At 44.0% G+C, this 17196-nt stretch overlaps 1 protein-coding gene across 12 annotated transcripts in view; it reads right to left on the minus strand.

The window, feature by feature from the left end:
- Positions 1-291: 291 nt before the first annotated feature.
- tle3b (TLE family member 3, transcriptional corepressor b) overlaps positions 292-17196 on the minus strand; it is a 30096-nt gene continuing 13191 nt past the window's right edge. For 2 of the 12 annotated variants that reach the window (XM_058381767.1, XM_058381766.1), the window contains exons 7-22: positions 16794-16898; positions 12756-12788; positions 11065-11269; positions 10889-10905; positions 8031-8147; positions 7780-7830; positions 7405-7557; positions 6976-7111; positions 6509-6669; positions 6178-6254; positions 5525-5774; positions 4042-4289; positions 3541-3688; positions 2545-2695; positions 2234-2310; positions 292-1329 (exon numbers count right to left, since the gene is read on the minus strand). In XM_058381767.1, the coding sequence (XP_058237750.1) occupies positions 1222-1329; positions 2234-2310; positions 2545-2695; positions 3541-3688; positions 4042-4289; positions 5525-5774; positions 6178-6254; positions 6509-6669; positions 6976-7111; positions 7405-7557; positions 7780-7830; positions 8031-8147; positions 10889-10905; positions 11065-11269; positions 12756-12788; positions 16794-16898 (2037 nt within the window). In that variant the 3' untranslated portion in view covers positions 292-1221. The remainder of the gene's footprint in view (positions 1330-2233; positions 2311-2544; positions 2696-3540; positions 3689-4041; positions 4290-5524; positions 5775-6177; positions 6255-6508; positions 6670-6975; positions 7112-7404; positions 7558-7779; positions 7831-8030; positions 8148-10888; positions 10906-11064; positions 11270-12755; positions 12789-16793; positions 16899-17196) is intronic. The other 10 variants (XM_058381775.1, XM_058381773.1, XM_058381770.1 and 7 more) reach the window with 10 other exon arrangements.

The following is a 17196-nucleotide window of genomic DNA, read 5'->3' on the forward strand; positions in this document are numbered from 1 at the left end:
CTTCAGCCCATCATCACGGTCAAGAGCAGGTTGTGAAAACACTCGTGATCCTGCGCTCTTCACAAAGGAACCCGCTCAGTCGGAGAGCAGCCACAGCTTTTTCCTTCATCGTGTGTGAAATAACAAAAACGAGCCCGTTTTCAACCGGCGGTGTTGGTGAGCATAGCACATGTCCGTCGGCCCAAATTACCTCCCCAAGCCCCGCCCACTAACCGTCCCTCCACCCTTATCCAACGAAATCGACGAGAGACATCAATTGAGGCCAAAGGAACAGACAATCAGTACAGTTAGTTAACTGTCCAAGTTTAATATTGGTTTTAATTTACAAACATCTCCCCACGTTCCTCTGGGTGCTCTCCAGAACTTGGCAGAGTCTAACGCTATTTGGCATTGTCCGTGAAACTGCCATCCACAATGTCCAAAATGCATCATCCGTGGCTGCTGCGGCATACCGTTAATGTCCAAACCCAATCAGCCAAGCTTTTAAAAAAGGTCCTTGTTCAACACCGTGTCCACCCTGAAGTGGGTCAACAATTGGCAACCCAGAGAGTCCGATTACAAAAAAAAAATAAAAATAAAAATCAAAAGAAAAAAAAAGAAAAAAAAAAAAAAGACAAATCCACCTTTTAAAAAAGTAGGTCCTAATCTACGGTTTTATCAAGCATCGAGGACATGAGGACAAAGAAAACCCATCACAAGTATACCAGGACAAGGAAATATATATATGTACATATAATCATATATATTTATAAAATGTTTTTATTACTCCATATATACACTTTTCACAAGTCGTCCAGGGAGCGGGAGGCTAAAGATGAAGCACTGCTTCATGTTGCATCACAGATCAGTTGCTTTTCGTCAAAACAAAGCAGGAAAAACAAAGGGACAAACGACTGAGGGAATAGGCACACACACCTGGAGAATCTCATGACCAGACCGAATGTAAAAGGAAAGACAATATGTACTTCTTTAGTGCCATCCGTAAGGGTCCTCAGATTAGTCGAGAAATCTCTCCAAAGGGGTCCTGCAGCAGACCAGTCCGGCATCACAAAAAGGGTACAAAAAAACTCACATATTAATTCCCAGGTGAAATAATAACCCCAGCATGGTTTCATATCTTGGAGGGAAGGGTGAGGGATCAGTCAGGTTCCACTGTAAATGAGCCTGAAAAAACAAAAGCTCTGGTCGCAGGTCCTTGGATTGAGTGGATCGCTCCTAAATCTAGTAAATGACTTCATACACTGTGGCCTTCTTGTCACCAGATCCTGTCACGATGTATTTGTCGTCAGCAGAGATGTCACAGCTCAGGACAGACGAGGACTCCTTTGACTGTTAGAAAGAAACGCAGAATAAAACGTCAACATCTTCGCGGTCAAGAAACGTGCCCGGCGACACTGCCTTTAGTTTAGGGTACGGTCATTACGTTATAATGTTAAGAGCATCAGGGCATGCAACTGGAGGAAAATAATCAAAGCCTGTGTATCGTGATTACTTTTCCAGTAAGACTTGAACTACAGCTAACAATTTCCATTCATTAAAGAACGTCATGTACTTATTATCCATTTATAATTACGTGGAACGTTGTTCAACATCCACACAAACTGATTATTAGTCCTGATTATATACATGTTGTAAGTCTTTCCCTCATCAGTGTCTCTTTCTTTCCTCTGTTAATTAAAGTTAATAACCAGCCCGTGTCTTAAAAACCTAAGCTTCTCGTCTAACGGTTACTAGGCGCTGACACCGGAGAGCATTTCCATAAACGCTAAACACGTTCTGGATCCGCTTATGGTACCATACGCTATTCACCGTTGCTATAGAAACAATAATGTATTAACATAAACATGGGATTTGTCTGCGATACTGTCAAGGCTGCTGTTAATCACCAGAACAACAGAGTTGAAGAATTGAACAGCACTGTGATATAAATAACTATAACAAATCCCATTCTCTTTTTGTTTCTCGATATAGAAGCTTCTGTTCTCGTCATCACCGAAAACTGAACAGTGTGTCAAACTCTTACAATGGCGAGGAAAATTCTTCAACCTCCCGCTTCTCACTCATCATCATCATCATCATCATCACCACCTACACTCTTCCCAGTCAGCGAGTTAAAAGCTTTGAAATTACCATCCCAGCCTGCATGGCTTCTGCTAAAGAACACATCAATCTCGGTCCCATCGGGGCCACACTGTGATGCGAATGAGAGCGAGTCGGTTATTGAGTCACGTACCTGGAAAATGCTGGCGCCGTACGGCGTCCTCCAGGCATTCAGCAGATTGTCCTTCCCTGTGCTCACAAACCATTTACCTTCAGAGCGGAAACATCAAGAGTTAGTGCGGGGAGGGAGAACACGCGCATACACTCTCGCTGCTCTGAAAGGAAACACTCAGATGGCCAAGGACAGAAGCAAGGTGATGGAGGCATTTCCATTCAAAGCACCTGCTTCTGTTTTTGTGTGGGAATAGCCTACCAGAGCAGCTTCGTGCAGGCAAAAAAAAATAATTCTTGCAAAATAAGAGAGGGTACAATCAGATGTCTTACCGCAGTAGGCGAATTTGAGGGAGAGAACGCAGCTCTCATGCAGGTGTAGCTGGTATTTGTCTGGTTTGGTGTGGTGGAGAACTTCCACGTTGCTGCTCTCCATTCCTACAGCCAACCACTCGCCAGTCGGACAGTAGCCCAGAGAGAAGATCTGCAAAAGAAACGACGTGGTTATTCTCACACACAGCAGGGCTCCAAGATCTTGAACAATAAAAACCAACTGCTGCGACTCTGTCAGATGAGAAACGTCTATGGTTGGACAGGTAAACTACACTACATTGCCAAACGTTTTGGGACACCGCTCCAAATCATTGAATTCAGATGTTGTTTTTCAGGGGTTGGGCTCAGCCCCTTAGTTCCAGTGAAAGGAACTCTTAATGCTTCAGCATACCAAGACATTTTGGACAATTTCATGCTCCCAACTTTGTGGGAACAGTTTGGGGATGACCCCTTCCTCGTCCAACATGACTGCGCACCAGTGCACAAAGCAAGGTCCATAAAGACATGGATGAGGGAGTTTGGTGTGGAGGAACTTGACTGGCCTGCACCTCAACCTGACAGAACACCTTTTGGATGAATTAGAGCGGAGACTGAGAGATCGGCCTTCTTGTCCATCATTGCCTGACCTCACAAATGCACAAATGCAGAGGAATGGTTAAAAATTCCCAAAAACACACTCCTAGACCTTGTGGAAAGTCTTCCCAGAAGAATTGAAACTGTTATAGCTGTAAAGGGCGGGCCAACTCCATATTACATTCATGTGTATGTAAAGGCAGACGTCCCAAAACTTTTGCCAATATAGTGTATTACTGTACTTTATATAATAAAGGACATGTCTTGGATAAGCTGAAACACCTCTTTAAGTGCATGGTAGAAGTCTGGCTTAGCAAGTTAGGTATGTAGAACCTGCAAAGCATGGTTTGCACCTGATATTCATAACACTGACTTTCTGTTATGTCATAGTTATATTTATAAGCAGGTGTTTATGTGACTTACCTGTGAGGTGAAGTCATGCTGCTGGAGCTGTCGTCCTTCTCTCAGGTCCCATGAGCGGACGGTGTTGTCCAGGCCACCCGTCCACAGCTTGGTGCCGTCGTGAGAGATGTCTATACAGCTCGCGCCATCTGTGTGACCCTGGAACTGCCTGCAGACCCAGCAGCAAAACAAAATTATTTCTCACTTTGTCAACACTTTGTAACCGGAGTACTGATCTCACACACACACACACACACACACACACACACACACACACACACACACACACACACACACACACACACAAGTATATAAAAAGATCAGTATAGTACACAAGGTCTCCAGTAAAACAGAACGTTATGGACATGCATATATTCATACATTCAATAAACATATTAGATTGCAGTACTTTCGGATCTTTTTTGTTTTCCTACAAAAGAAGATTTGTTCATGCCAATTCACACACACACACACACACACACACACACACACACACACACACACACACACAGCTGTGCTCACCTGACAAGGGTCTGGTTGTGTAGGTCCCACACAGCGATATTTCCGTCGCTGCAGCAGGAGAAGCAGACCTTGGCATCAGGGCTGATGGCCAGAGCGTAGCAGGCCGGGGCTGATGAGGTCAGTTCAGCCTTGATGCGCGGCGTCTGAGAGGCCAAGTCCCAAATGGTCAGAGTGCTGGCCTCGCCACCCACGATCAGTGTGCGGCCGTCTGGGAGCAGCTTACACGAGCGAATGTAATTATCTCTGTTCTAAAGATGGCGAGAGAGAGAGAGAACAATGCGAGTCAAAAAGTGCTAGTTTATAAAGGAGCAATTGTTCAAGTACCCTAAGGAAATTTCTTCTCGAATATTCCGAGAACACCATGTAATCTAATGTAATTTTCCCCGCCCAGTCTTTTGTAACGCGTCTCCTTCTCGACTCCCTGTAATAATCGCTGCCTTTGGAGGAAGCGAAAACAAAATGCCACGGTTTAGAGCGAGCAAGCAGCCTTTCTCTCCTCAGCCTTTCCCTTTCAGTGTGGTGATTATGAAGGTTATTGGAGAAGGAGAAAAGGCAGATAAGAGCTTGCAGCTGAGTGCATGTAAGCGAAGGCGGTTGGGGTGGAGTGTGTGTGTGAGATGTGGTGTGCGTTTGGTGTGCGTGTGTGTGTGTGGGGGGGTATCTTTTAAAAGGTTTCTACTTGGACTTCCAGGGAGGATGCAGCACATTTTCAGATTAACAACAGGAGCCTGGATCACTCGCAGGGCCAGATCGATAGCCGGGAGCTTTCAGACAAATTAAATCACTTTATGATAGCCACTGAACAGCTCATCACATCCACGTTGTCCTTTCATCCCCCCACCAATTCTCTCTGCTGTGGAGAAACACTTTTACATGCCAGAATACTTTGTCCGTTGAAAAATAATAGTCAATTAAACTTCATGAACCATAATGCAATATTCATTTTTGGAAGATTTTCCCCAGGATCAATTTTACAACGTTTAATAGTTAAAAGATCACTTTATCTATAGATAGTAAAACTAATGGCGGTCGATAAAGCCGTGTCTTCCTGTTAGCAAAGACTAAAAAATGTTTAGAATCCCAAGCATAAAAGTAACAACATTGATTATGATTAATAAAATGAATAATAATAATAATAATAATAGCTAAGCAGACAAGTTCTGCCTGATGTTCTACTGAGAGGTTTGATTGACAGCTCTCTGTATAAAACTGCCAGCCTGCTATGACAATAAACACAATTGCACAGATGGGACTCACTGTGATTGTTCAGCCCTAGAGGTACAAACCAATGGCTATGGTTTACAAATGAGGAATTATAAAAGAGTCACGGCAGTCTATGCACGCTAGGCCAGCATTCAGCCACAGGTTTGCATAAATGTGATAAAAAAAAACGATAGCGTGTAGCCTTGTGACTAATGTCATTACATAATTCTTATATCTTAGATCATCTCATGTAGCTCAACCCAAAGCCCCAGGTCTTTACCAGGCAGTCCAGTTGGGACACAGGGCTCTTGCTGCCAGGCTGGCTGATGTCCCAGATCTTGACACATCCCTTGCCGCCTGTGTAAACGTGGCGTGTAGGGTTGCTGATGGTGACGGCGCAGACCACTTCGCCGTGGCTCAGCGTGTTAATCTGGCGTGCGTGGCGTGGGATGCCCGGGCCGATCAGCGCATCTGGAGGAAAAGGGACGGGTTGCATCTGACCGTCTGCACTGACATGGAATGAGTACGCTCTGTTGGGAAGAAAACAAAACAATCAGCAAAGTAAAGCATGCATTCAATCTTATAGAAAGAGTTAAGCAAAATAAAACAAACACTTTCCATTAAACCAGAAATCTAGTATCCAAGTGTCCAATCTCTGTTCCTCAAATTTTGCTTTGTAGCTATGAAGCAAACCAGTAAGGAAGTTTAATTGGACACTGAATGATTACTTAATCTATAAGAGTAAGCACTTTAGGACATTCAAGGTTTTTTTTATTTTAAATTATAACCATGGTTCTGCACTACATAAACACCCCTCTAGGCTCCGCCTCTGAATGTTTGCAGGTAGCGCAACGTCTAGCACAACCTCTGCAAGTCACCCGGAAACACCCATTTACATACCCACAACAAAACATTAACAGACTAATCACTCACGGTTTTCCTCCAGAGATCGACGTCAGGCTGGCTGGGAGACCTGGACCCCGCATGTGAGGATGTGGATCAAATCCAGGCTGTAAAAACGAAAACATGTGCACAGCTGAATACCACGGCACACATACCACAGCTAGTATCTAACCCTCTTCTCTTCACTGTAGATAGGCTTGTGAAAACATGCAGCCGCCACTTTTCCGCCTCAAGCCCGTCACACCCAGTTCAAAGGATCAAGTCGAGCAGCACGCATGCAAAGGTGATATTTAAAGGAAGATTATGTGCCCGGGAAAGACAGGTGCTGATAGCAGAGGAGGGGAGAGGGGAGGGATCTCACCATGGGTGGCCGGCCGTAAGCTGCCGCTGTGGCTGCTGCGCTCATCTGAGGGGAGATGAGGCCGTAGACACCAGTGCTGGAGAGAGAGCCGTTCATCTCTGGGTGATGACCCATCATTGCAAATGGAGCGGCGTAGGACAGAGGAGTCCGCAGTGCAGGAGCTGCACACACATTTTAATACCGTCATTTGGTTTGCCACAGAAGCCAGAGTATAATGAGATGACTTTGCATAACAAAGTTTTAGCGAAGCATAGAGCAGCTCATCATGGACTCTGTATTAGTATTTGTTTCAAAAATGATCATAGTGCACACACACATATATATATACATATACATATACACATTATATATATATATATATATATATATATATATATATATATATATATATATATATATATTTATATATATATATATATATATATATATATAGTACACACACACACACACACACACACATCTCTTACCCAACACGTCCATGCCAAGGGGTTTGGGTCCTGGAATGGGCCTGAGTCCTGGGGTGCTGCTGGTTCCTGGGGTGGGTGCATCGTTGCGTGGAGTGGGAGTGTTGGACTTCAGGCCTGGCGTCGAGGATTTATCATTCTAAACAAAATCAGCAACCGAGAATTACAAAGCAGCCAAGCTAAAAAGTGCAAAAGCACAAATCCAGAGACGATCAGAGCGCTCTCTCTTGCTAATCCAATCAAATCCTGACAGTTTATTATAATCTGGATTAAATCGAAGCTCCTGCACCGGAAGAGAAGGAGGAAAAGCTGCTTTATCTTTGCGCATCTCTTTTAATCTATTTACTCGACTGGTTTATATGCAGAGAGCAGTTATATCTGTGATGTCACTGCAGTAACAGAATTAGAGGGGGGTCAGTGCTCAGATCTTACATGAGGGTGATCCTTGGCTTTGGAAGATGGTGTGCTCCCAGATGAAGCCACAGAGGCTGGACTGTTCGGGGCGTCTTTCTTCAGCACGCGGGCTTTGTCCAGACCGTTCTCCGGGGGAGAGTGAGAGGGGCTGCCTCTCGGAGTGGGCGGGTCCTGCACAGAGGAAGCACACAAATTCAGAGCTTGACCAATTAAACAGATCATGTTCGGTTAAAGAAAGCTCAGCAGTGCTTTGATCATTTACTCTGTCCAGCTCTTTCACCTTCTAATCTGTAAACACGGCTCAAACTTCTAAAAGCTTGTGATTTAGGAGAATTGAACGTGCTGCAAAGAAAGCAGGACTTTATGTAAAAACAAGTAATTTATATAAGCTACCTCATTGGACACGTCCACCACCAGGTCATCGCTTTTGTCACCATCACTGTCCTACAGTAGAAAACACAAAGCATTTGTTTAAAACAAAAAGGAAGTACAAGCTCCATTATAAACAAAGTATAAGCTGGATGTTGGTGGTCCACTTTGTTTTTTTTAATACCACAAAGAGTTTTCCTCTAATCCCAAAAATGTGTGGGATTAAAAGAAAAAAGGAAAGAAAAAGAAACAGCGCCATAAGTGGACACACATACATATCTTAAGTTGTCCTTCTCCTCCATCTTGCGTTTCTTTGTATCCATACTGTAGTCAGACGAGGCCCTGTGTTTCTCGCTGGCCCTCAGGCTGTCCGACGGCGACACCGAGTTATTCTGCAGGGACAGAAGAATCCGGTCAGAATGTTTAATAGTAACGACTCAGATACACGTTATTACAGTGGACGCTTTCTTGTATCGATCAAAAAAGAGCCATGATTTTTCTTTGAACTAGAACGGTCACTAGTGCTAAAACTGGGCAATATGGAGATATTAATATTGTAATATTTATACAAATATATATACACTGTTTGTAATTTTTTATGCAACAACAGGTGATGTATTATAACCATTTACAGATATAAATGTTGTGAAATCAACTGAATTCCAGCTGGACCTACTGTCCGAGAAAACTAAAAACACATTCTGACCAATCAGAGTCAAAAGGTGAAAAATATTTTAGTCACCTTTCATTATTCCTCCTTTTATCGCTTATTATTATCGACTATAATTACACAATATTTTCATCCATACTGTGCATTAATTACAGTTACGACAAGTAATGATGGTATAAAATGTTAGTGCCAACATAAATAAAATGAAGCAACTCTGTCAATCCAAGGCTGTTCTATGAACTAAGACCGCGTATATAAATACTCCACTCTGGATCGGCGTAGATAAAACCTGGACAGAGCTCTAAATAACCCTAACACAAATATCAGAGAAAATTTGCGGCCGCTGAGACATACGTCTGTGTGTGTGAGAGAAAGTGTGTGTGTGTGTGTATAATTCCAGCCCTTGTTGAAAGTAAACACTGCTGGAGCAGAGGGTTAAGCTCCATGCCGTGTTACATCAGCGCTGGACTGGCAGCCAGAGAGAAGCTCAGAGGCGTCCGGACCCACTGAAGCAAAGCAGGCAGGACAGCTGAACAAACTCGGGGCTGAAGACAGGAGTGGGTCGAGGGGCACTACGCTTCAAATGCTCTGCGCCAACCCTACAGGCACACAGCCTCGCCCAGTCACAACACGCCAAGTGGACAGCAGAGCAGGAGGGAAGTGATCCTGACAGCACGGATACAGCGGCATGATGGGATGGAGGGAAGGGAGGAGGGGCAACGGAGCGAAACGTAAACAAGCTGACCAGAATCAACAGCCTCCCTCCCTGAGAGTTAACCAGCCAGAGGACAGCTTGTTTTCCTCTCCTCCTGTATCCCCCAAGCCAAACACAAGCCAACAGTTAACCTCTCTCTACATTTAGCAGTGCTGAACAGGGACACAGCAGGAGAGCAAGAGCGAGTGAGCGAGAGAGAGAGAGAGTGTGTTCATCTTACCCAGGCTGCTTGGTCTTCTGCCAAGACCACTCACTCGCTTTATTGCTCTTGGTGGGTTTCCACCGCAAAAAAAAAAAAAGACAGGAAAGGAGGGAGGAAGACAAAGTGGGTGTGCAGGGAGGAGGAAACTGAATGAGGTACTTAGAGACTGGCTGTGTGTGTGTGTGTATACGAGAGAGTCTGTGTGTCAGAGAGAGAAGTGAGTAAACGAGCAAGCGAGAGAGAGAGAGAGGGAGAGAGAGAGAGAGAGAGAGATGGCACAACAGAAAGGCTTAGTAAAGAATCAAAACTATAAGACGGGTGGGAAAAGAAAAGAAAGGAATTGGCAGCCATATTGGCTGGGCACCGAGTGCCACTGGCTGTGGGCATGCCTGAGCAGGATGGCGTCCTCCCCAAAACCAGAGAGAGGCGCTGCCAGGGCACACATGCCAGGCCCAGGCTCTCACTAGGTCCTATTCATCCAGAAAGAGTGAGTGACTGAGAGAGAGAGAGTGAGAGAGATGAAAAGGAGGATGTGGTCAGGCTATGGGAAGTGTCCTCCAGACAGAAAGAATTCTCCTCCCGCCTGGAGATGAAACAAAGAGATGCCAGACGCTGGTGCCAGGCGAATCCTGTGGCCCGGCCATGCCACACCGCACCTCAATGTAGCCTTTGTCAGTGCAAGTCTACGCTGCTTGTCTCAATCTCATCTTAATCCAAAAATAATAAATAAATCTAGACAGCACTGACAACATGACACGACAGGGAGGAGGAACTCTGTGTATGTGTGTGTGTGTGTGTGTGTGTGTCTGGTGCCCCACAGCAGGTTTAATTGGCTGCCCTTTTAAGGCCGGCTTAACATCACTCAATAAGCGAAGCTCGGACAGCCTATCAGATGACCCGTGACAACAGGAAGGCCAGGCAGGCGCGGAGCGGAATGGCCACCGCCGCGCTAAGCGCTAATCAGCAACAGGCTCTGATTTCTGCAGACATGACTGCACCCATTCAAGCTGCTTGCCAATTACACACACACACACACACACACACACTCACTCATGGCCAGCTTACTGGACAAAGAGAATACAAGTGGGCATTTGATACAGAACAGAACAGAGGGATCAGACAATAAAGAGAAAGATGAAGCTGCCTCAGGGGCTGCAAACCTTCCCCGTCTGATGAGACGGAGAATAAATGAAGCTTGAACGAAAGCAGGAACGTCCTGAGAGTCTAGAGACACTGAGGCGCAGAAAAGCTATAACAAGGGGGGAGTGCAGAGGACAAATCCTTTAAGACACAGAGTCAAAGTCTTTTTTAATTGTGATGAAATTATAGAGCTGCTAATCCCTGGCCTGTGCCGTCGCTCATTTTTCACCTGGATTAAAGGCGGCGCAGGATTAAACCTCGACTCCATTTCCTTTTCATTACTTTATTTAAAAGGGCTTAGCGCGCAGTAATGCGGCTCGGCTCTCTAATACCACGCAAAGAGCCGCCATCAGCAAACGGCGAGGGCTCAGAGTCAATGTCAAGCAGATGCCCTCGTCACACTCACCGTGCTCGACTCCCGATCTGCATCCACACCGATGGAGGAGGAGGAACAGCAGGAGGATGCGATGGCGGGAGGCAAAAGAAGAGGAGAGAAAGAAAAAAAAATAGAAGAATCAGTACAAACATCCTTTAATTTTATAGGATTCTTCTTAATCTTTAATAACCTCTGCATTTGTGTACCTCTGTGCTCCAGATCGTGATGATTCTTCTCGTCTTTGACCGGTAAGTGGGCCTGATTTCCCAGCGCTCCGAGTGTGAGCAGGCCGGATCCAGAGCCTGTGACTGGGGGAAGTCCGGGAGGCTGCAGGCCTGAGGGGTGAGGAGGCAGCTGGACCGGAGGACCATGTGCTGCGTGAGAGAGGTGCTGAGCCTGGAGCTGCTGCTGCTGTGGGAAAACGTGCACAACCAGACACACACACACACACACACACACACACACACACACACACAGAAAGAGAAGTCCAAGTGGGTCGCTGGGAAAAAGTACAGACACAAAATGCTAGAGGAGGAAGGGAGGAGCTGATTCCCTCCTGTACAGAAGCACACATGTACAACACACACAGTGACATTTACACATCTTGTATTAGTCTTTAGATCAAACCTCCTTTCAGCTCACAAGGTGCAGATTCAGGGAACGGTTTTGTAATACTAATTTTGGGGGGGGGGAATAAATAAAATTAACAATGGCTACAAGCGTTGATTCTTACACACAGGATGCTTAGCACCCTTCTGGCATTATTCCTTTTAGTTAGCGCTTGCAACTCACACACACACACACACACACACACCCACCCTCCTCCATCAATGTTTAAAACACTGTTCATGTCTTTTTTGATATGGAGGTGATAAAAATAACTCATTGTCATGGTAACCAAATAATACTATCCCCGAGCCCTTAACTCAGATGTGAGTATAAGCACCTTGTGAGTGGAAAATGGATTCATGTCCAGAAGCGCTGTATTCCAGTATAGGCTGTTAGAAATACATCAGCTGAACGGTCGATAAAGCATGTTAAGGAGTAAATCATGTCAATCCACACACACACACAGCACAAAAAAAAGCGTGATTTAAACATATCTGAGCACTGAGTGGGAAATAAAAACACACCCTCAGAGAGAGACAGTAACTCATCCCAGAAACAATCAAAGCCATAATTAACTGATGAATTGAATCAGGTGTGTTAGAGAAAAGGGGGGGGGGTGGAAATAAATAAATAAATCAAACTGTGCTGGAAACCAGGTGCAGAGGGGAATAAAAAAAAAAAAAGAGAAAGAGAAAAAGAGAGGTCTAAACTCCTCGCCACGCCTATTTAACAACGGGCAATTAGCTGCTACATTGTGTTCTTGTTAATTCAGTCATCAATAATGTGGCCGGAACGAAATAGTCCCTGTTTACGAGTGAGAAGGAGAGAGGTAATGATGGGGAGAGAAAAAGATGGGAGAAAACAAAGAAAGTGAGAGAGAGAGAGAGAGAGAGAGCGCCAGAAAAAAAAAACTCTTGTGCGGCGGGAGTTGTTAATGAGTTCTGCACCATAAGAATCATAAAACTGCCTCATTACAGATGCATCACCTCCCTCCGGAGAGACACATTGCAAAAATAAAGAAATAATCATCAAACAATGCTGTGTAACAGTATTAAGGCTAATAAAGATCTCTCCCACACACACACACACAAAACAGGAAAGGACGCAAGTCATTTCGGTCATTACATTAACGTCAGTTGTGAGTTAAGACGGTACTTCCTCAAACTGGTAGCACACAATTCACACACATTCACACACACACACAAAAAGCGACTGTTAGAGCAGCGTCTCAAATGGATCAAGCCTCCTGCTTTACATGCACACACACAAAACTCTCTAAAACACTGACCATCAGAGCGGGATAGACAGCATGGGCCTGTTGCTGTGGAAGATGAAGATAAAAAGGCATTCAGACACTCGCATTCAGATTCTCTTGCAAAAAAGTGTGTAGTGGGGTTTTGTTACATGCGTTTTAAATTGTCTGAACAAAACTGTATAATTATACAATGTCCAGGCATAACATCATGACCACCTGTGTTGTTAACCCTGTCGAAACAGCCCTGACCAACACCTTTCTATCGGAACCAGCATTAACTTTGAGCAACAGTAGCTCGTCTGTTGGATCGGATCACACGGGCCAGCCTTCTCTCCCCACGTGCATCAGTGAGCCTTGACCGCCCATGACCCTGTTGCCGATTCACCACTGTTCCTTCCTTGGACCACTTTTGATACTGACCCCTGCAGACACAAGAGCTGCAGTTTTGGAGATGCTCTGATCCAGTGGTCTAGCCATCACAATTTGGCCCTTCATCAAACTCGCTCAAATCCTTACCCTTGCCCATTTTTCCTGCTTCTAACACATCAAACTTTGAGGACTTGCTGACTAATATATCCCACCCACTAACAGGTGGAGGAGATAATCAGTGTTATTCACCTTTCACCTGGCTCATAATGTTATGCCTGATTGGTGTGTGTGTGACATTTGTGTGTAAACAATATATTTTTTAAAGCTTTATAGTCAAATCATGAAGCATCGAGACATTCCCATCATTAAGTAAACCTGTGTCCAAAGTCACGATGACATTAAAACTGTTGCCGGAAAAAAAAACAAAAAAACAAAAACAATGTTTCATTTTCCCCCCAATGACACACCTTTCCCTGAGATAAAGCTCCCCAACCTTATTACCCATCATATGTAAAACACAGGGCCGCGTTATCAGAGAGTCGATTCGGCTTGTAGGCTTCTATGGAAATCTGAATTTGAAACCCAAATGTGCAGCAACAGCATGCAAAGAGAGCGTGGGGTTCCTCATTATAACAAAGACCATGGCAATAACACGACCCGGGTTGCTTTACATATAGGGAGACGTGGTGGCTGATAAGTGTAAAGATTACTATTTACATCGGCTATAATAGATAACCATTGTGGCATGACATTGTCTGTTCAAACAGGTGTGTGTGTGAGAAAGAATGACACACAGAGAGAGAGAGAGAGAGAGAATGGGTGTAGAAGCTACACCCATGTGTAAATAAGCCTGCAGTGTTTAATAATGTAAATGATAAGGTCACTGCACAAAACACACACACAAAACACACACACACACACAGGCAACCATGAAAAGAAAAGTATCCGAGTAAACCAATACTCCTTTGGGATTTAGCGTGCCAGTATTAAGATACTTCCTAATTAGCTCACTTTATTGACCCCCAAAGATCATTTCCTGCTGTTACGAAAAGAGTCTCCTCAGAAAATGGACAGCTTTTCAAAACTGATAAACGATGCTGTATGAAGAGTGGACGAACGTGTGAAACAACAGGGATCTCACAATGAAGCGGACCCAGGGGTCTGGATTATGATTATTATTATTACTATGATACAATGCTGAACATCACACGCCAATATTAAAGTTAATTCATTCATTGTGAGCGTGTTTAACTGACCACTTGGATTAAAAAATATTTCAGTCACTCAATGAGCTCAGTAAACAATATCCACTTGCACATAATGCATTTTGTCTTTGGGAATAAAAAGCACTATAGCAGCAATAAACAGCTCTTTTTATGAACGGTGTTCTAATCAGAAGTCATCCCTGAAATTTATTTAACAGTAAAAAGCTGTCCACGCATGCAAAACGATTGAGATCTATGTACACCTCCATAAATCCCTCTAACCCCATCCTTCTCCATCTCCTCCCTTTATGCTTAAAGAAACCCAGAGCTGATGAAATTTGTAGGGGGGAGAAAAAAGAAAAAAAAAAAACATATTACAGTTTTGACATTTTTTTCACCCCTTAAATGGTAAAACCCATTAAAATAAGTGCTTGGGTACTATTTGGATATTGCAAGTGGCTAAGCGGATAGACAGCTTTCTGTTACATCTCTAACAGCAGTCCAAGTGGAACCTTCTGGAATAATCGCAGAAAACAAACTGAATGCTTATTTCCTCCCTTTCATTCCTGCGCTATATCTCCATGCCGGCTGCCTCCTGCTTTCCTCTCCACTTCCCTTTCAATTTTTCTATTCCATGCTTCTTTACACCTCCTCCCTCTCTCAGTCTCACCTCAGTGTGTGTGTGTGTGTGTGTGTGTGTGTGTGTGTGTGTGTGTGTGTGTGTGTGTGTGTGTGTTCGTGCCAAACGCTGCTGGCTCCCGATTACCAGTGAATCTTTAATGACCCCATCACCCCTCCCTTTCCTCTCCCACTCACTGCCAGGGTACAGATTGATCTTTTGCCATCTCTTTATCCAACAAATAAAAGCTTGTTTTTCCAACCGGTGTGTGTGCATGCGCAAGAGTATGTATGTGTGTGTGTGCACACTAGTGTGTGTGTGTGTCTGCCTGACTGCCTTTCCCTATTTTCCAGCCATCAGGATAACAAGGAGACACTGAGGACAAGCGAGAACCCACCCCTAACACACACACACACACTCCAGGACCCACCCCCCAGCCGTTTTCTCCTTGCTGAATGGCAGTCTGCTAAATGGTGCAGTCCTGTGGACAGTTACATTCAGCTGGACTGGAGGAAGCAATTATCTTGAAAATAGGGGTCAGAGTCTTGGCTCATTTGCTTTAATTGAATTCCGATATCTGGCTTGAGTTGGCCCAGACCAGGCCTCAGAAAGGCCTCATGGGCCGTCCTGACCCCCAAGTGGTCTAATCACAGAGGGGTCATTCACTCTAAACCTCCTGCTACACCCTCGCTACTCACCTCCATCATCTCATCCCTAAAATAGACTAAAGCTCAAACAAACCAAAGCCTCACACTCTGGCCTGTAATTGTAAGAGGTCAACGAAATGAAGAAGCCGCTGTTTTTGCATCCGTCACCCTTTCAGTCGTCTCATTACGGAAAACAGGGTGGTATTTATACTCCTCTAAAATTCCTTCCAGGTTTTTTAAGCAGAGGTCTAAACGCAATCGATCAGTCAAGACGCCGACGATGTCCGACGGCTGCTTCCACGAGGCTACGTAAGAGTAGATATCCATCAATAAGACCTAATAGAAACCTCTTAAACAAAATAGTTAAGATATATTATTAGAATAATAAATCTCTCAAACGACAAAGCTACAGTATCATTTTAATAAAAATAAAAAAATTGCAAAAAATATCGTGGCCACATTTTCACAGTAGAATCTTATCATCCCAATAATTTCCCAGATTTCTGAAATAATCCCACTGGATCTCTGATAAACAGGAAGCTGTTAGGAAGTAACAGATGCCTCCATCACCTAAATTTTTTTAATATTTTAATGGAGTCTAACAACTAGTAAGTGTCTGTAAAAAAACACTCGGACACGCCGTATCTGTGGCTGTTCCTTCCTATTAACATATAAACAGAATTAATATTTACATTGATTTCATCATAGACTTCTTGTGTGTCTCTCAGTAACTATCTGGAACACCTCCAACCATCCTGTTCCCAACACACACACACTCAAATAGAGCCACTAAGTAAATCAGATCACATGATATCACCTGAGAAAAATGATAATGATGGCACAAATAAACCATGGTGTCAAAACATCACATTATGTTACAAAATAATAATAACAACAACAATAAAATCAGACCATTAATGACCAGGGCAAATCTGCACAACACTGAACTCCACACACTGACCATAACAGATTAAGTACGGACCTTACAATCATGGCCGTTTCAGTTTATTAGATGAATCCAAATTAGTCCAGCTGCCAGTCGTGTTAATAAAACATCTGGCGTAACTAATATCAAAACACGGTTTAATCAGTAGCCAGATAAGTCCAGCAATAAAAAACATGGGATTAAATAAATAAATAAATAAATCTTGGTTCAGTGTGAGGTCAGTGTACAGCATGCAGATTTACCCTGAGCCCTGGCCAAATGAAGGAGTAAGAGGGGTATACACACGGTGAGAGGCAGATTGGGAAGTCCACGTACCCCGATGATGGCATTCAGCTCGGTCATTGTCACTTGCTTAGCACGCTCAACAGCCTGCGCTACCTGCTGTTGGTGCTGCGGGAGAGGGAAGGGGGGAGGAAACAAGAAAAAAAAACGGATTAACATTTCAGCAAGGACGAACTGAGCATTAGCATTTCTCCTTTTTTTTTTTTTTTTTTTTTAAATGAAATAAAGTGTGTGAATGGTCAGAGGAAACAGAGAGGGGTGGACGTTTAATTGGGAAATCTATCAAGGAGTGTTATTACATCACAAATCAAAAGAGCCAATCAGACTCAGCATGCAAATGTGTTTTATTTATTTCTTTATTTCACATTATTCTTTAAATGTGATGGCCTACAATGCACGTTTGGGG

This window comes from Hemibagrus wyckioides, linkage group LG27, assembly GCF_019097595.1.
Source record: "Hemibagrus wyckioides isolate EC202008001 linkage group LG27, SWU_Hwy_1.0, whole genome shotgun sequence".
NCBI lineage: Eukaryota > Metazoa > Chordata > Actinopteri > Siluriformes > Bagridae > Hemibagrus > Hemibagrus wyckioides.